Here is a 20,122-nt window from a genome sequence, read left to right as displayed (position 1 = left end):
TTGGAGATAATAAAAAAATATTATTTTATTTGATTATCTTTAAATAGAATGGTTTAAAAATATTTTTATATTGTTTGTAATAATAATTAAAAGTGAGATTATTTTTATTTTAAAAAATTAATAATTAAATATATAATTATAATAAAATCAAAATTATTTTATTAATATTTTAATATTTAATATGAATGTGATAATAAAATTATTTTTATATTTTCTACCGTATCAAGAATATTAAAATTTTTTATTATTTATAAATTAAATAAAATAATATAAATAATAAAAAATAAATTATCCGAATAAATAAAACACAATCAGGGGTATTTAAAGTTTACGGAGAAATTTTTTTTTTCCTTGTATCTTACTTAATGATTTACATGGGATACAATCAATGCAATAGATTTATAATCAACAATTTTCTATTAAGTCAAATTATAAAAGAAGAAAATCTTAAGATAATATGAAGAAATCATACTGAGCTATCTATATAATCAATCTCAATATGACATGTCCAACATTTGATTAGTTTCACAGGGAGCTCTCAAAGTCTAGAGTTGATTCAGGTAGAATTGGAGGGTTGAGAGAGCTGTGGAGAACCAGTAATGTTGCAAATCATCAAGTTAGACTGCGCCTGGCGAATTTCCAAAGGTGGTGACGTCTCTGCAAAACCTGCTTCATTATTGGCTGTGCCTCGGCATGGCCCTGAACTTCAACCAAGACCCGCCTGAGCTGCTCCGCCGTCATGTGGCTCCCTCCCACCTTCCGCCACTGTGGCCTGGCCTCCGTCACCATACTTTTCCTAGCAAAGCTCGTATGCAACCTGAAACTCCCCATCTCTGAGAGTCTCACAATACAAAAGACTTGTATTGTGAGACAGATCTGTATTGTACTTTTAATTGTCATTTCAATGGTGCGTTTTCAATTCCAACTGTTTCACATCGACTCAAATTTCGCCATACATGGAGATGTAATGGGAACAAATTCCCTCTTCTGAAAAAATAAAATGGAATCTAGAGGTGTCGATGTCGGGCTGAGTTGGCTCAAGCTCAGCCCATCGGGCTAATGGGCGGGTCTAAAGCCTAAACAGTAATATGCTTTTGGGCTGGATTGACCATTAATATATAAAGGCCCGACCCATATAAAAATGGACCGGACTTTAAATATTTAAAAAAATTATTTAAAATTTTTAAACACAAATTATTTTTCAAATTATAAAACATAAACAAATATATACTATTATAATATTCAAATAGATTGAATTTATTTGATACTTGATCCATTTGTAATATTTTGTAATGATAAAATTAAAATAAAAATAAAATTATAAACATAAAGAATTATTATTTATGAATTCAGATATTTTCTGAAAGATAATTTAAGAGATTGAAAATATAATGAACTAATTGAGATTGAGAAATTTTAAATGAAAGTGAAAATAAAAAAAAATTGAATAGGTTTATATAAAAATAAATAAATTAATTAAAAAAAATGAAGGCCAGGGCTTCTGCTATCTGCTTCCCTCTGCCTAACAAGGCTTCTGCCGCAAGGCAGAAGGCAGAAGGCTGCACAAGGCAAAAACTTGCTTCTGCCAGCAAAAATTAAAAAATATATATATTTTTAAATAGTATTAGACTAAGCCAACCGATAAGTTTAATATTAAACCCGAGCCCGGCCCAATAAGCTTAACCCGGTATGCTATAACACAGGTGAGGCTTTCTTGTGTTATACTTTTTTTTATGTTTTGTATCAAATCTCTATTTGATCCGATCTAATTGATGTGTTTATTGATAAAGAACATATTCTTCTGAAATAGTAATGGGTACGTGCATGGAACGGAGCAAAGTGAAATTGGCTGCACCGTGGAAAAGCATTCTGAGGTATTGATTTTTTATTGTAAAATTATTATTCAATTGCATGGTTTGGTGATGGTGGAGTAATATAATTACTGTTAAATAGCAACGTGTTTCACTGATTATGGTAAAATATATTTCCTATTAAAATATATAAAGTTTCTTGGCATTTGCGATCTCAACTGTACAGCAAACAAGGCCATTATTTTAGAAAAACTCAAAATCTGTCCCTACTGTGTTACTTGGTAAGTGGCAGGAAATGACTTTAAAATTATTGCATGTTGAAACATAATAATAAACAAAGAAAACGACAGAAACATCTAATGATTTACCAAGACCTTTTGTCTTTAAATGACTTTAAAGATTTTCACTTCTAGAAAATTTCCTACAAAAAAGTGCATTGGAGAAGCTGGGTAGCTATTTCTTTGACCATAAAATCAGAAAAGAAAATATTTAATGTTTTGATGCAGATGACTTGGCCTTGTAGATAAGATCAGCTAGCAATGCAAGAGAACCCTGGGTTACAATTACTACATCAGATAAATTAAGACTTCATTAGTCGTGATAAAGTTCTAAACCTACATCTTCTCACTGGAAGTTCTCTCACTCAAAATCATAACTCCATGAATCAGATAAATGTTCAGTAGACAATGAATAATGTTAGCTGCTTCTAAGCAGGCAGTACAGGACTTGAAAAGAAAAGCAAAGAAGCAACACATATATTACATGAAGTATAAAATCAAACGACCGTGGAAAGGTTTACCAAAATAAATACAGAGGAAATGGACTAGCTACTACTCATTGTCTCAGACAAAATCAAAGCGCATCAGAAGCCTCACGGACCTCATCTTTTCTCCTTTGCGATCAAAGAGGGGAACTGCACGGATCCCCGTTTTCAACTCAGAGACTGGCAAACAAGTTTGCCCAGCAAAGTCATCCTTCTCAGACATGTCATACTCGTGGACTTCAATTCGAAGCAAAGCAAGTTCAGGAACAGTCAATGGAAATTCAAATTCTTCTTCCCAAACAGGTGTCCAATTGTCCTCCTTTATCTTTGTTTTCTTCATTATCTCATCCGCTGGCACCCCTGCTATGCCAACCTGCGGCAAACAGTTGAAATTAAGGGGAAAAACTACAAATTAAAGATGGCACTAATCTTTATGTAAATACAGTATCAATTAAAAACTTACCCTGCAATAGAAATCTGGGGGTGAGTATAGATCAAAGTGTGTTTGTTTAAAATCCAAATGCCATCCATCTCCCATGTAAACTTTCACCTGCAAACATGAGGTGTTCAGAGAAGGGGAAGTATTGCAGCTTTGTAGTTTTAATTTAACCTCATACTGATTACTGACCCTCAAAGTCTTTTTCACTTGCAATTCTTCCTCGGGATCAAACACTTGACCATTTGGATCAACATTCATTAGAAAATCAGGCTTCTTGACATAACCACACCCTCCATTAGATCTAAACATTCCATGCATCAACCAGAGAGCTCTTCCATATCCCTGACATTATAAAGCAGACATGTTAGCATTGGAACACTAAATTTACATACCAAGTTATAAACTACCTTATTGACAGGAACCAGCTAATTATTCAAGCAAAGTAACCAAAAACACAAACAAATAAAAAAACAAAGATGATTTTATGATAAAAGGGGATAAACAACGATTGACTGGCAATACAATGAGCTAGGGTCTCACAATTTTAGCCATTCGAAGCATCAGAAATTTCCTTAATCAACCCTAAGGCTGCCCACAGCTAATAGCTGCCCCAAACCCTAATTTTTTTCTTGGTTCTCTTCTGACTACCCTAACTTCTTTTATATAAAAACTCTATGACAAGTATCCCCTAAGTCCTAAAATTAACTGCCAAGAATCACATGGTGGGAAAAATTTTTTTGGACATTTTTTATTTTTTCAGAATTTTTTAATTTTGTATATCATTATTATTTTTTGATTTTTTCGTTGGATTTTTTATTTTTTATTTTGTATTTTTTCAGCTATCTTTTACATATGTGTGTGTCTATATGTATATAAATATTAAGCCAGCTGTCCATATCTTTTTTTTCTTTTCTCTTCCCCTTTAGCATCTTCCTTCTGATCTTCCATTTTTTACTTTTCTTCCATGTTTGACCTGACTTCACCAAACACATTGCCACTGCACTCACACTCACCATAAATCCTGCCAGATCTACTCAAATACCACTTGATTAGGATAATGTGTTCACTGATCTAGCTCAGACTACGACTTTTCCTCCATTTTTCAACGACTTTTCACCTATAACCACCCTTTCTAATGTCGATTGACCTTCCCCTTTACCGATTCACCTCCTTGTCACCATCCTAAGTGGATTCCATTCCAGCAGCCCATTCTAACGACTGTCCAACTTCCACTAGTGACTGTTAGACTTCCTCATCATTTTTTATCACCTCCCTTGCCAAAATCACAAGAAGCACACAGATCTCACTGCTATGCTATCATTTTGATAGGAACCCAACTAATTATCTAGCAAAACAACCAAAAATACAAACAAATAATAAAACAAAGATGATTTTACTAATAAAAGGGGATTTACGATGACAAACTGGCAATTCAAGAAGTCAGGGCCTCTCAATTCAGGTCATTCGAAACGTTGAAAACCTCCCTAATTTTTCCTAAGGTTGCCCAAACCCCATTATTATTTTTTTTTAACTTTCCCCTTTTTACAACCCTAACTTCCTTTATATAATAAACTCTACCCTCTAAAATTAAAATAAGGGTCCCCCAAGGTCCTAACACACATTTATGATCAAATTTTTGTAAAGAAACAATACATACATATATATATATATACCCCCTCTAAAATTAGGACAAGTGTTCCCCAAGCTACTGTTAAAAGTTTGGCCCTCTTTACATAGATTCAATTTATTTGTTCACTGACTGTTTTGTTCTTTTTTCCTGTAACTTCTTATCTGAGCAAACAATTTGACATGATTTAAAAAAAAAAAATTTTGACATGATCCCAGCAGGAGGAGCTTAGCTGGAGGGTAGTTCTTATAACCAGAACGAAATATACTTTATCAGACTCCACAAATGAGGAATTAAAAGGAACCTTCATTAAAAAAGGCACTCAATTACATGCAAATTATCTCAGAAGATTATCACTTAAAACCAATGGTTAATCGAAATGTAGCCAACCAAAGAATGTAATTTTTCCCTTCAAATGCTTGTAAAAAAGGAAAGTTTGTTTAGCAAAGTAGATAAGAGGACTAAGTTTAAGAATCATAACCAATTAAATAGAAATATATTTGCATAATATTCGTGGGACAGCATCTATAACTTATATTTGAGCAACTCAAACCTGCATGTTAAATGCTACCATTTGAGCTCCATGCATCCAACCAACTAGTGGCTTGTAATTGGAGGAGTTGAACCGAGTACCCTTAGGATATATCCTTAATAAATTCTTCTGAGTAAATCTACAAATGATAATTACAAGCATCATGTTAGATCCCTTAGAAAATTTTAAACAATTTGAAAACGGAAAGAAAAACTACATTCCCATAAGAAACCTGATCTCAGGCATCTTGAATGAAAAAATTAATAGCCATAAATACCTCACAACATCTGTTCCGTGAGATTCAGTAGCCTTTTCAAGTGATTGTTCACTCAAACTAAGGCGCCTCACTTTATTAGCTTCAACTTTGAGTGCCTCCTTCAATCCACCCTTGGGTTTTCCAGCATGAATGGCAATTAGGCTCTTATAGTCAGATGCTTCTGAATGGCGCTCTTGGTCATCAACATCATCATCACTTGAATCACTATCACTCTGTAAATTAATAGCCCGACAAATTAAGTGAGCATGTAAAAATGAGACATATGCCAGCAAAACAGGGTTAAAAGTCATATTGAGATTCTGTTTCACAGCACCTTGTCTTCATCTTCTTTGTCAGCTGCAAGGTCAGATGGCTCCTTGCCCCATTCATCTTCGTCAGAGTTATTTTTCGTATCCTTCCTTTTAGCTCTAAGATACTCTTTTGGGGGTTTGGTTGATATTATAATCTTATACTTTAAGTCATCTGGTGAAGGAAATTCTTGCAAACATTCACATTGTGGATGAAACAACAGTTCTCCGAATGTGTCAGTGATCATCTACAAACAAAATTATAGTTGATCATAAAATACTCGGGCTAACACTGCAGGTCGAAATTTGCAAACAAAAGATATGGATGTTACCTTAGCTACTTTAGCCTGAAGATCTGGTGTCAGGTGGTCTTCAAGAGTAATTATAACAGGATATGGAGATGCAGAAAAAGCATTCTCTTTAATGGATCTCAAGCATGTTATGAGCTCCACAGGGGCTGTCAAGGTCCTTAATTTGGCAACAACACTTCAAGTGAGAGGGGTGCAAATTACAGAAACCAAAAATGGTAAGAGCATATTTAAGCATCATGCTTATGAAGTAGAGAGAAAAACAAAAAATGAAGGAAAATGGATGCTGATTCAATGATGATAAGGTTTTTACGACAATAAAACTCTATCAAGATTTTTCTTTGTTTAGTGTATAGCTAATAAATGACAGTTAGAGAAATAAGCAGAATTTGATATCTATGCTAAATAAAGGCAACCTTCCTCTGTAATTCATAACTAAATTATACTAGTGTCTGCTTCCTTAGGTAAAATATGAGAGTCATTCCATTCTTGATCAGAAAAAAGATTCCCATTATCCAAAGAAACAGACCTTATAACGAGGCTTGATTGAAGTAAGGGACTCTATGATGCTTCTTTGAGGTATAATTCAATATCCTTATTATAAGTTTTTATAATATTACTAGCTGGGCAAAAGCAAGCAGCAGGGATCAAGTAGAAATATAAGAAATCTCACCCTGAATCTCAAATAGTCCCAAACTAAGATCATTTTCAGATAGCAAAAACTACCCCTTTGGAAGACAATAAGCTCTCAACTTAAAACCAAAAGGAAATCATTTTCAGAACAAATCTCTGGCGCAATCTACATAAATTGTTGTTTACACACCTTCCATGAAGAACATGCACATCATCTTTGGTAGAATTGGGCCAAATATCAAGCTCAACAACTCTTACACCTCTCAGCAGTGCCTTAATAATTGGCCTATCGCTACAATCGCTGCTAAGTTGATTCCCAGTCAAATATGAATTGTGTCCCGTGTATATAAAATAATTCGACAATGGAGCTTTCATATCATGATGAACCTGATCATATCGTAAACAAAAGTTCTCCCATTACTAACAAATGCAGAAACAATAACAACCCATTGTCAATTTCCTTCAATTTCTCAGCAACCAAACAGACCACAATACCTTATCATTGATGATGGGGTGGTTAAGATCTGAGTTGAACAAGTAATAGTGAAAATCATCAAGAGTAAGAGTTCTGGTAAACTTAGCAAGATGACGCCTTGACTTCAAAACCTGCTCCAAAAGTCTCTCAGCATCTGGAACACGCGCGCCATCATCACCTTCACCTTGAACTTCGACCAAGAACCGCTGCAGCTGCTCCGCCGTCATGTGGGTTCCCCCTCCGGTACACTTACTGAAAGCCTCTTTAACGTCAATCGGTGGCTCCGCCGACGTATACCTAAACTTTCTGGTAAAGCACATGCACATTCTGTAACTACCCATATCTCTCTGTCTCTCACTCACCAAACCCCCAAAACAGAGCTTAAAAAAAAAAAAAAAAAGAAATGGCTTCCCTTAAAATTAAAAAGAGAGTTATGAAGTAAGTTATATGAAGAGGTTGGAGTTGAATGTTTCAGCTCCCAATCCCATCAAACGTTATTATCTTCACGCCCGGGGTCGGTTGTCACAGGGATGCTTAGAGTTTACTGTAAATCTACAATGAGGAGGCGTGAATGATAAAACCGAAGCCCATTTTTTTATCATTATTTTCAGAAACCATCTGTAAACCCGAATTAGTCTAATTCAAACTCACGTTGATTCAAAGATTAAACTTTTAGATTATAAAATACCAAGTTTTGGCTTTTATTGATGTTATTTACAATGTGGGGATTTATAGAGAGTGGATGCTCTGTATCATTAATGATGATGTGTTATTATTAAATGGAGATGATGATCAGGAGCGGGGTTGAAGTTTGAGCGTGAAACACGCGATTAGTGTAAACAGGCGGAAATGGAGTATGTTCAGACTGGGGTGGGGGCTATTTTGTCATTTTGGATCATACGCAAAAATGAGTCGTTGGATTAGAATGAGACGAGACGAGATGAGATGAGATGAGATGAGATGGATGGGATGCGAGGTCGTGATCTTGATTGAAGGAAACGAATGAGCATGATTGGGCAATATATAAATATAAAAAGACCATTAATGCTTATCGATTGAAAGCAGGCAAAGTGGGTGCTGCTGAACTGGCAAAGCTAGCTTTTAATGTTGCTTATTATTCTTATGGCCAAAGAGTAAAGAAAGAATTCAATGTGAAAACAACAAAAGCAACAGAATGGTATGTTGGATTGCAAATGAATGGGGGGTTTTTTGAGATTCCATTTCGCTGTTGACAGATATGAGATGGTGGGTCTTACGAGAAATGGGGAACACTACACTGGAATATATTCTTATATTAAGAACTTAATTTTTTTATATTATATAATAAGTTTTATATTTTGAGATAATTATTATTAAAATTTTTAATTAAAAATAAATATAAAATTGTTATTTTATTAATAATATTAAAAAATATATAATTTATTATATTTTTTTAAGTTTAAAAATTAATAATTTCATCTATGTTCAAAGTTTTTTTTTAACCCTCTGATTACTATTCCAGCACTAACGATCTCTCTTCTCCATTTTAAATAATTAGTTAGCTCTTTGCCAAATCTCTTCTTCTTGATGAAGAGATTCGTTCCAAGTTACTTCTCGTGCATCAACCAACGATTTAGGGTAAAGAGGGAGATCATCGGAGTCGAAGATGATGGTCGAAGGGAAGAAAAAAAAATCCCTATAATTTAAGGGGGAAAATGTAAATTTTCAAAATTAGAAAACTTTAGGTAAGGATAAAATATATGTTTTTAAAACTTAAGAGGGAAAATATAATGAATTTTATATATTTTTTAATATTATTAATAAAATAACGATTTTACCTCTGTCTCCAACAGAAAATTTTTATCCCAATTGGTCAATAGGTGGAACTTCAGGTTTTTTAAATTTTGTAGGTGTAACTTTGAGAACGCAACTAAATTTGGGTGAGAAATAGTCATTTCGCCCTTCACTATAATAATCATAATAATCGAATCGTATATCATATCATATATAAAAAACTTAATTTTTTATATCTTGTAATGAATATTGTATCATATCATATGATACAATATTAAAAAAATAATAAACAACTCTAATTGACATGTTATTATTTTAAAAAATATCATAAACACCATTAAAAATTTAAGATTTCTTATAGACAATCATATTATATCATTATTTTTTAAAAAAAATGTATTGATCCATATCAATAATATGTATGACATCGTATGATTCATCTATTATAACGTATTAATTCAATACACCTTATGATATATATTGTTTTTTATTTGTATTGTATTATAAGATGCATATCGTGTATTGTATGATAATAATAACAATCAGTTAAGACTTACCAAGACATAGAAAATTTGATAATTGAGATCCATAGATTGATAAACTAAGATCGCAAGTTTATCAATTGGTAAAGGGATATAACAACGAAGAATAGAGAGTCTTATAGATGGGTCACTAAAGTGGATACTTCAATTCCCTTTTTACTTGATTGACATTCAAGCAATTTTATATTGAGATTGAGATAACTTGGAGTAGAAAAAGAAAAAAATAGATTTAACTAATTGAGTGTATGATAAATCATTTATACTTATTAAATGTTTTTCATTCACTCAATTCCTTTTAATTTTGCATGTGACAGATTAGAAGAGACAACAATGAGGTGACTAGTTAGTGATGAAACAACATACGATGAATAGAGTCATAGGTTTGATTGATGGTCATTATATATATTATTATGATCTACGTTTTGATCGAGAGATTAGGATTTTATTTAGTACACATAGACAATTTTGAGATTTTTTTTTATAATGCTTAGATGATGATTAGAATACTTTATTATTATTATTATTATTAAACTTTTGATGTTATATAGATTTGATATTTGATTTGAGAATACACAATTGTATGTTAAAGTAATTTAGTAGTATTTTACTTCGAAGGATATGACATATAACATATCCAATCTAGAATTTGTGATGCAATTCAATATGTACTTGATTTGTGGGCAGAAATAAGATCCTTTTTTGTCGTCAAATATGAATAAATATGAAGAATGCATATTATAGTTAGACCTTGCTATGATGGGCATTAGACCTGGCAAACAAATGAGTAAGGCAGGAACAAGTTAGGTCAAATGGGTACAGGTTCAGAACAAGCCGATGTGGACTTATGAAGTTATTCATATATATGCTTTCTTTTCCTTGATAGAGTTGAGAAAGGAAAAAGCTTATCAGGTGAACTTCTTGTACTTCTTTTATTTTTGTTTTTTGCTATTTATTTTATTTGTGGTGTTATTGTTTTGGGTTTATCATGTTTCGTCATGGATTCTTTCTTTTTTATTGCGAAAACATTGCTGATTTGAATTTTCTGGGTTTTATTTTTGTTTTTGAGCTATGTTTGGTGCTTGAGAAAATGGGAGAATCTTGTTCGAAAAATCGAATAATTTGCTAGTACCGATCCCAAACCCAGACAACTCATTCGTTTGTCAACTCTAATGTGCAGTTGCTGAAAAAAAATAAAAAATGAAACCATACAACTCCACAACAATTTTTTAATGAGAAACAAAGCCAGATAAGCTTTAACATATAAAAGAACGGGAAATTAAAATAATTGGTCATTTTATCTCTTATTAAACAAAAATTCCCACTCTTTCTATCTTATTTTTTAGTAAACATACCCATTATCCATATTTTCAAGCAAAAATACCTTAAATATTTTCTAAAATATCAAAACTATCCTTTACCGCATCTATATAAACTATTCACTTACATATATTTCTCATATCATTCAAACATTTACTTTTACTCTCTTTTTTATTCAATATCAATTACTGCAGATTCATTGGGAAAGAAAAAATTCGTATTTTTAAATTCGAATCGAAAAAATTAATTTATAAGAAAAAAATGTTTATAAGAATTTTCATTCAAAACTTAATTTTATTTATTAAATCTAGACATTTGGATATATGATAATAATTTAGAGATTAAATGATATATTAAAAAAATATAAAGAGTATTTTGATATTACACAATGCATGAAAGATTTAAATAAAATATTAGGAATATATAGATGTATTTCGATACAAGACAACATATGAGGGTGTTAAATAAAATGTTAGATAATTATAGAGAGTTAAATGAAATACTATAAAATGTCAAAAACCGAAAAATTGCTTGAAAATTTGAAAAGTATAAGTCGAAATATCCTATAATAACAAAAATTAAAAACAACTCTGAATTTCGAAAATTAAATGTTGAAATAGCTTAAAAACAAAAAAACCAAAACATCGATCTGAAATTCAAAAATTACATAAGAAAATGAGCCTAAAGAGCACAAAAATAAAGTAACGAACTTGAAATTCGAAAACTACATGTCAAAGAACCCTAAAACAGAAAAAACAGACATAAAATTAAAAAACTATACGTTAAAATAACTTAATATGACAAAAACCAAAAAATCGATATGAAATTCAATAATTACATCATAAAACGAGCTTAGAAAAGTGCAAAAATCAAGAAGCGAACCTCAAAATCGAAAACTACATGTCAAAGAACCTTAAAACAAGAAAAACGAAAACTATTCGTCGAAAAACCCTCAGAGTGAAAAACTATCAATTTACCCTTTTATATATTTTCTACTTTCACACAAGTCCTATAGTTTTCCTTTGGTCCTCTGTGGGTTCCCCCTCTCTCCCCCGAATCCTAATTGTTTCAAAAATTAAATTTCCTCCCATCCCACGTGGCATCATTCCAACCCGTAGGAAATTTATTCTCCTTGGGGAATCTCAAGGTCCCTGACTTCGATCTTTGGCTAAATCTAATGCATTGTTTTGGTCAAAAACATCATTTCAGCCTTCAATTTTAACACAAATTAAATCTATACATCCTATAACACAATAACGCTAAAAAAATTCACCCAAAACAACAAAAATTAAAACATTTTACACATTGTTCAAAAATGAAACCCCAAACATTTAACGCTTAAAATCTTTATGAAATCGCAATAATCTTAACAATAAATTGATTTAAACAAGAGTAAGGATGATATACTAACCTTCTTTGTCATTTTTTATTGTCGAAAAACACGAAAAGGTCAACAAAAATCTAAAGAAAATAAATGAACGTAGCACCCGTGAAAGACCCGTGATTTCTAAGTATTTCAACAGTGATTTAGAGGAAATTTGGGCAGAAGTACATCAAATTTCTTGGTTTATATATAAAGACATTTTGATCATTGTAGCTAAAAAGGCATTTTTGCTTAATTTTTAACTTTTTGGACAATTTCACTTAAGCCCTTATTGTTTTAGCCAATTACTTTAATTTCCCTAAAAGAACATACCTGACAGCATAACTAAAGCATATGCCTACTATAGATAGTATGCCAGTGCATCTTTGAGGCACATTAGGTCCAGCCCAACCCAAGCTTGATAAGTCAAGCTATCAAGCTCAGGGTTCTATCCAAATTATAGATGTCTTGCTGGGAGCGGGCTTGTGTGAGGTCAAATCCCACTGATGACATTTCAAAATTAAACTTTTAATTTACTAAATGTAATAGTTGTTAGGGAGATCACACAGCGTTTCACTTGTCTGGTGCGGTTGCTTCAATCCTTAAGGGCAATCTCACTCAAATAAGGTTTACTCATTACTGAAAATAAAAAATTATGGATGCCCTACCCAAACCTGTCTAAAGTCTTAATTCATATAGAGTTCGCTAATACATAATAGTGCAAAACCATGAATAATCCATGAAAATCCATTTGGGTGGTGTAAGGTGAAGAGCATACTCATTCATGACACAAAAATTGAATAGTAATTGCTTCTTAGACGAGAGAAGCCGAATCCATGGCACCAAAAATCATGGCTATCTGTAGAATATACAAAACAGCAAAGACAGCACAAATGATGACAACAAACAAAATATACCCAATGAACTGGTAGACAATCTCAACATCTGTTTGATGAAGAAGCAAACTAGACAATAAATATCAAGAAGTATACCTTAAACTACAATTTTTATGCCTGTAATTTCAATTTGAGACTGAGCATAAGGTAAAAACGAGGTCAAGACTCACTTCTCTACTCTAATGACTGATCAACTCCAAAGTAATGAGATAAAACACATAACAGGAAGAGCGGCTATGTGCATTTTTTTTTCGATCACCTATCAAACCACCATCACAATCAAACAACAACACTATCAGTAATATTATTATTCAAATCAAGAAAGACAACTCAACTAAATGATGTCCATAACTTAGGGTATCTAAAACAAACAAAAAGAACCCACAAAAAAACAATAAATCGAAAAGCTTTCCCATAATGCCTTACTCAGAGCGGCTAGCATACCTCTCAACCTTATCATCATTCAAATTGATACCCACCATAGCCTCACCCAGTCCACAGCTCACCTCTGCCAAAATATCCGGGTCACTATAATTCGTAACTGCTTGCACAATTGCTCTTGCTCTTCTAACCGGGTCCCCGCTCTTAAACACACCCGACCCAACAAACACTCCATCACACCCTAATTGCATCATCAAAGCCGCATCCGCCGGCGTCGCCACTCCCCCTGCCGCGAAATGCACCACTGGCAGCCGCCCCAGCTGCTTCGTCTGCATCACCAAATCGTACGGAGCAGCGATTTTTTTGGCGAAGGTAAACACCTCGTCGTCGTCCATGTTCCGTAAAACCCTAATTTCGCCCATCACCGACCTCACGTGCCTCACCGCCTCCACGATGTTCCCCGTCCCCGCCTCTCCCTTCGTCCGGATCATCGCCGCGCCCTCGCGGATCCGCCGCAAGGACTCCCCCAAATTTCGGCACCCGCAGACAAACGGAATCCTGAAATTATGTTTATTGATGTGGTTTTCTTCATCGGCCGGAGTCAATACTTCGCTCTCGTCAATGTAGTCAACTCCAATAGCTTCGAGAATTTGCGCTTCAACAAAATGGCCGATACGGGCCTTGGCCATGACAGGGATGGTGACGCTGTTTTTGATTTGTTTAATTAGCTGTGGGTCCGACATGCGGGCCACGCCTCCCTGAGCACGGATATCAGCTGGAACGCGTTCAAGGGCCATTACGGCACAGGCGCCGGCTTCTTCGGCGATACGGGCCTGTTCAGGAGTGACGACATCCATAATGACGCCGCCACGCAGCATTTGGGCGAGGCCTACTTTGACGGAAAACGGAGACTTTTTGGTGGTTTCATAGATGGCACCGTTACCGTAGACGGTGACAACTCCGGTGTCAGCCATTTGCTGGAAGATAAATGCTGGAGAGGAGATAAGAGAAGAGATGTGGCTTGATAGCGGCGATTGGCGAAGCATGCCATATGAATGGTTCGGGATTCGTTTTGTGGAGAGACGGTGAAAGAGGGGCACGTGTGTGGCTTGGATTCATTTGTTAGGTTGATTTGTTAATAAAAGATGGCAATATAATTTCTTTTTCAAAATTACTGTTTAATTACATTTAAAAAAGATCTTTTTATTTATCAAATTTTCATAAACATTTTCTTCTTTCTCAATCATTTCACTTTTATGGTCTTCTATGACATTGAACTGTCAATAAATCTTATCGACCTGATCACCAAGTTGACAAACAATTGGACACGAACAAAAAGACAAGATTGTAATAGTTATATTTACCAAAGGAAAAAGATTATGATAATTATAAGTTTATCATCATAGTGATGAATTGAATCAAACCAAACTAAACTTGTTTTCAAACAGCTCGATTTCGATTCGACCCTATTTTCAATTGCATGGAAAGCCGTTTGTTCAATTCAATATGACTTGCTATATAGCAATGAATTAAAATCCTGAAACTGAAAACAATACAGCACCTCAAATTCATATATTTCCTATTACACCACCATCAACAATCAATTCTACATCTACAAATGAATCAGTGTATAAGTTTTTTTTTTAACTTTACAGCGGCAATGTTGTGCTTATAATGCATTCTACACTGGAGTATTCTGAGCTTCCATATTCCTGACATCATTGATTGCCTTCTCTTTTTCATCCATCCAACTCTTCATAACAGATGCACTGTGAGGCTGAAGTTTGCATGGTGGGGTTGGTGAAGGAAAGGTATATGTTCTTTCAAGGAACTTCCTCTGGCTATCATTAGCCAAACAAAGCAGCGAATCAACACAAACTTCCCGAGCAGACGATGGTGGAGCTGGCTTAAAATCCTGCAGCTTTGAGTACTCTGTGATGAGGTGAAACATGTAATCATACACTCGATCCATACTTAAGCTTTCCATGAAATCTTGTCCCCTTTGTCCCATTGCCTCAGCCTGTTAAGCCATATTTACAATGAGAAAAAAAAAAAAATCAGTAATCAGAGCTCTCGAGCTACCAAATTTCTGTAGTCGAGTTATGTTAATCATACCTCAGATGGGTTTGCATTACCCCAGTCAACGGCAAATTTTATAGAGGGGCACAAATTAGTTGCAGAGACAGGCCAGTAGTTAGTCTTAGGAATGAGACCACGGCTGAAGAAATCTTCATACTCGGGAGAAATTATCAGAGCAAGAGAATTACATGATAGAATATATTTCAAGCTCACAGACCAAGCATAGCCTTCAGCATAGATTTTGTACCTGCAGAAAGCATATAAAATGTTACTAACATGTGATACTAATATCTAAGAGCGTGTAAGGTTTGTGTATGCAATTAAATTCACAAATGATGTGTCATTATATTATTGATTGATTTTAAATTAAAGATAAAATAAACTTAATCATATGAGGACATATCATCTGTGTACTAAAAAGTGTATGCATATAGCATTGCTCTTCGACAAAACAATAGAACTAATTGACCAGCAAATGAAAACATTGAATATGTATTCTGAAGGCTACCTTCAATAACCAAGGAAAAGAAGAAATCTTTAAAATCGAAGAACTTGGTTGATGTTGTCAAAACTAAACTACTTAAACATGTGACAACGCACGATGAAGATCACTCACCGATTATTACACTGATTCGATAATTTGGACTGCTTAAATCCCTCTTTTGTTGCTTCAGACCAATTCTGTATTTTGCACAATATATAATAAGCACCCAGAATATGAATTTTGTATAAACACAGAAACTACCTTCAATATGTGAATCTAAATGATGTATACTAAGTAATTTCCAAGTTCCAACTCAAACCTGACGCATTATTTGAGCTCCCCATCGTTCTGTGTCATTGCATTTTAATAACTCTACACGCAGAGGAGAAGCAACATCCGGATTTCCCTTCCAGTAAGCATGGGGAAACTTCTGTGACCAATTTTTAGCATGCGAACCTACTTTAATGTCTGGGAACTCCTCATTCCAGGGCCGTAAATTTGTTTCAGGCCTGCACCGAATGACATCCACATCAATCAATCAGGCAAGAATGATTTTTAAATACATATATAATACGTTGTCTACCCAATCCAAAAAATCCAAAAAATCAATCACATTTACAACACGAAGCTCATGTAATGCAGCATTAAAGAATTATTTTGACATGAAAAGTACTACCAAAATCAACTGAAAATAATAATAAAGCCTTTACTTACCAACCCCAGAACGACCAATCGGGAAACGGGATATCGAAGCTTTTTTTATTGGTACAATACCGAAAGAGTGGTAATGGCAGCGACCCATGTTCCGTTCTATCAATAACAGGCTTGTCCATGCAATCAAACATCATATCAGCGTCGGGTACCATCCCAGGGTACCTTTTAAGGAGCTGCAACAATCCCCATATCGTGAACATGGCTCTGCTTTGAAAACAATCATAATAAAGATCCACAAACAATCTCCCCCCAACAATCACAGCTCTAAAAGCAGCAAACTTCTTCGCTTCCATTATTTGGGTCATGTTTATCCGGGTCTTGGCCCACGGTTCCAGATCATGATGAATCAAATCAAAGAACCGCGGGCAATCCTCCACCGGCTTAGAGGTGTCAACCCGGGGCGGTGTTTTCCATTGAGATAACGATGAACAAGAGAGATACGAACATTGTAAAATTTTGTATGCGCGGGCGCGTGATGAAGTGTTTTTGTTTAACTCCTTTGATGGAAATAAATGCCATGGTGTTGGATCTAAGTTGTCTCCGGCCAAAGTTTTTATTCGTGTAGCGAAGTCTTCAACCTGTTTGACTCAATTCGTCAGTGAATCTGAATACCAAAGAAATAACGAAATAAACAATCAATGCTTCTATTTTTACCTTGTAAAGGAGGAAGACAGCACTGAGAGAGAAGGTGGATATCAAAACGAGAAGAGGTAAAAGATAAGACGGAGAGCAAAGAGAACTTCTGGAAGGAAGGAATCCCATGAGGTGAGGATATTGAAGTTTTCGAGGAGGTGGGTTTTGTTTGGGGCTTTGTGAAAGTTAGGTGTTCGCATTAAAACTGGTGTCCTACTCTGTTGCGCTTTTTCGGTTGTAATTTTGTCTGGCTGTCTCTGCACTGCTTTGGGTTGTCCAGGTGGGGGCAATCGCACGATTTTCTGACTTTGCTTTCGTTTGCGTGCGGGTCATACTGTAAAAAATAACTATTTCTAATTGATTTGCACTCCTTTCGTTTTGACCCATTTGAGTTTGCTTTTGGCATCTTCTCTGCATCTGTCTTTAACAGGTTTTAGGGTTTAAACTACTGCAACACGCCCAACTTTGTTTTCGAATTAACCCTTTCTGTCAACAGTTGACATGTATACTAAATTGGCCGGCTTATTCGTAGTAGTATACGAAATCTTTCTTGTTATTGTAAAACAGGGTTCCTCTAAATTGTTCTGTTGCCCAAGCTTGGTGTGAATTTCAATGCTATAGAGTAAAATTGAAACTGTATTTTCACGGAAAATGGGAAATTATGTTTGTGCTCATGGGTGATTCCTTGTTATAGCATTTTCCCTTTTCCACTAGGTTTAAATGTATCTTCCTCAGAGGTTAACTCAAACCCTTCCTCTTTACCCAAAAAAATAAAACCTCAAACCCTTCTGAATAGACATTTTGCATGTAACATGTTGCAATCACAACTTCTACCAAAAAAATTTTAAGGGTACAATAAGCAGTGTTAGTGGGTGGACCATTAAATTTCCAGTTTTACACCGACAGAGAGCATCTGCACCATATTACTCAAGCAACAAAAAGTTAACAAATATTATCCTTTCACCTCAGCTGGACCTGGAGATGTTACGACTGCAGCATTTGCCCCTAGAACGGGAAGTTTGAAACTACAAGGTTGGCTGGCGGGTGCACAATTGTAATAAACCTTAGTTGTAGTATTGGTGAAGGCATTAAATGTGAAATTCAGCTGTACCCGTACAAGGCAAATTTACCTGAGAATAAGTTGCTAATGATTTAAAGTCGTCAACATTTCTGTAAAATATAGTCTAAAGAAAATGCTGTGCATCACAGCACCCATTTACTTTCAACAAAAAAGGCTACATGTGTCACTAGAATTCATTCAGTGCTGATGAGAAATTACAAACATGACTTTAGTTCTCTGTTACTTCTGGCAACTCCCTGGCCATTATGTTCTATCAATATTTTCGAAATGAAGATAGGCAAGGTTAAAGAACTGTAACAGGATTATTCATAAAAAAATACATATATATGTAGGTAAATCATATGGCAAATGCTGGTCCCTTATGTGCTATATAGGGCCTTCAACTATCTAGCTAAGGTCATGAAATCAGTATGAGTTGATAAAATCATACTATAAGAAAATAGAAAGAAAATGTTTGAGAAATCACCTCCACTTTCTGAGAGTTTAAGTTACCCACAGCAATATAATAATTATAAGACTCAGATATTTCTTGGTGGATCTTACCACTTCTTGTTAAGTAAAGCATTTGGGTTAAAGCAAATGATCAAACATGAAGTAATTAAACCATATTTTCACACATAAATTTTTCCATATATAATATCCCAAGACAAAGTTGTATTAGGATATGATGGGTCATCAATCACTCTTCAAGGCTTTCACTACCTGCAAATCTAGGCATATGTTAAAGAAAGACGAATCAATTGGATGCAGATAATATTTTTATCCTTGTACTCTATATATTCTGCTCTTAGCTCATTGTATATATACTTGAGCTGAAATACAAACATCTCAGTTCAGTATTCTTTGCTCTATACTTTTTGCATTTTTAAGTGTTACATATTTCGTTTTCTTCTTTTCTGAAACAGAATAGTAAGCACTCATACAATTCCAGTAGTTCATCATATAATCATACTAGGATGCATATATAAGCAGTTGATTTACAGGTAGATAAGCTTAATTACTGTATAGAACTGCCTCTAAAAGGGGTAAATAAACTAATTTAATTATGATCAGATTTAGCTGAAGAATCACTAAGCTGTTCCTGCAACTTGTTGCAAGTCAGAAATTGTTGCAAGCACAGATTCTTGAAACCATTTATATAATACAACCATGTAAAAAGGTAGTTGATTAAAGGAATGAGACAGCAAATTATAATTTCCAATAGTTTCTAGGATTGTTGGAAGAGAAATTACCTTTGGCGATTACAAGGGAAAAAGGTGAGGAACTTGGAGATATTACACTGTATGAGATATCCACATCAGACACTTCGTTAAGGTAGTATGACCATTTCCTATAAACAAGGAAAAAATACAATTTGACCCCATTAATCGAAGCAAGGTAGTAAAATCAGTGAATATAGCAAGTGGGAAAGATTTGTGCCTTGTGCAAATCAAATTGAACTACTGCATTGTGAGTCTCAGTCCAGACGATTTTGACATCCAAGGGAGGAGGCTTGTGAAACCCATATAGCATTAATGACCCAGAACTTTGCTAGCCTAGTTCTTCAACCTGTTATGAAGCAAAAATAAGCGTTCAACGCACAGCCATGGCACAATGAGAATGAGTTGAACAACAAATGCATAAATTTTTAGAAATATTGAGCTGAACAACAAATGCATAAAATTACCTCAATAGATTGAACAACTATTGAGTTGGTTCGTATGAGAC

At 34.5% G+C, this 20,122-nt stretch overlaps 3 protein-coding genes across 3 annotated transcripts; all 3 read right to left on the bottom strand.

Moving 5' to 3' along the window:
* Nucleotides 1-2,450: 2,450 nt before the first annotated feature.
* LOC123226445 (phosphoinositide phospholipase C 4-like) lies at nt 2,451-7,913 on the bottom strand. Its single transcript, XM_044650962.1, has 9 exons — nt 7,173-7,913; nt 6,868-7,064; nt 6,069-6,204; nt 5,763-5,984; nt 5,450-5,661; nt 5,194-5,311; nt 3,203-3,355; nt 3,038-3,124; nt 2,451-2,947 (listed from the first exon to the last, which is right to left on the bottom strand). Exons 1-9 carry the CDS (start codon nt 7,491-7,493, stop codon nt 2,654-2,656), a joined length of 1,740 nt encoding a protein of 579 aa, XP_044506897.1. The 5' UTR covers nt 7,494-7,913; the 3' UTR covers nt 2,451-2,653.
* Nucleotides 7,914-13,322: 5,409 nt separating this feature from the next.
* Nucleotides 13,323-14,535, bottom strand: LOC123226604 (probable pyridoxal 5'-phosphate synthase subunit PDX1). The gene has a single exon (XM_044651156.1). It carries the CDS (start codon nt 14,468-14,470, stop codon nt 13,466-13,468), a length of 1,005 nt encoding a protein of 334 aa, XP_044507091.1. The 5' UTR covers nt 14,471-14,535; the 3' UTR covers nt 13,323-13,465.
* Nucleotides 14,536-14,968: 433 nt separating this feature from the next.
* Nucleotides 14,969-20,122, bottom strand: LOC123226507 (O-glucosyltransferase rumi). Its single transcript, XM_044651034.1, has 9 exons — nt 20,082-20,122; nt 19,859-19,963; nt 19,648-19,745; nt 17,356-18,464; nt 16,702-17,279; nt 16,307-16,496; nt 16,120-16,184; nt 15,540-15,750; nt 14,969-15,444 (listed from the first exon to the last, which is right to left on the bottom strand). Exons 4-9 carry the CDS (start codon nt 17,461-17,463, stop codon nt 15,106-15,108), a joined length of 1,491 nt encoding a protein of 496 aa, XP_044506969.1. The 5' UTR covers nt 17,464-18,464; nt 19,648-19,745; nt 19,859-19,963; nt 20,082-20,122; the 3' UTR covers nt 14,969-15,105.

This window comes from Mangifera indica, chromosome 9 (assembly GCF_011075055.1).
Source record: "Mangifera indica cultivar Alphonso chromosome 9, CATAS_Mindica_2.1, whole genome shotgun sequence".
In the NCBI taxonomy this organism is placed as follows: Eukaryota; Viridiplantae; Streptophyta; class Magnoliopsida; order Sapindales; family Anacardiaceae; genus Mangifera; species Mangifera indica.
The sequence above is the reverse complement of the archived record's forward strand: the minus strand, read 5'-3'. Positions and strand labels throughout refer to the sequence as shown.

What these genes read in the sequence shown, in the direction of transcription:
- LOC123226445 (XM_044650962.1), bottom strand. Translation starts at nt 7,493, where the DNA reads ATGGGTAGTTACAGAATGTGCATGTGCTTTACCAGAAAGTTTAGGTAT. An exon ending in ACCCCATCATCAATGATAAG is followed by an intron (nt 7,065 to 7,172) that starts GTATTGTGGTCT and finishes CGATATGATCAG; the next exon opens with GTTCATCATGATATGAAAGC. An exon ending in CCCCAGATTTCTATTGCAGG is followed by an intron (nt 2,948 to 3,037) that starts GTAAGTTTTTAA and finishes TGTTTGCCGCAG; the next exon opens with GTTGGCATAGCAGGGGTGCC.
- LOC123226604 (XM_044651156.1), bottom strand. Translation starts at nt 14,470, where the DNA reads ATGCTTCGCCAATCGCCGCTATCAAGCCACATCTCTTCTCTTATCTCC.
- LOC123226507 (XM_044651034.1), bottom strand. Translation starts at nt 17,463, where the DNA reads ATGGGATTCCTTCCTTCCAGAAGTTCTCTTTGCTCTCCGTCTTATCTT. An exon ending in GATTGGTCGTTCTGGGGTTG is followed by an intron (nt 16,497 to 16,701) that starts GTAAGTAAAGGC and finishes CATTCGGTGCAG; the next exon opens with GCCTGAAACAAATTTACGGC. An exon ending in TCGAATCAGTGTAATAATCG is followed by an intron (nt 15,751 to 16,119) that starts GTGAGTGATCTT and finishes TGCTTTCTGCAG; the next exon opens with GTACAAAATCTATGCTGAAG.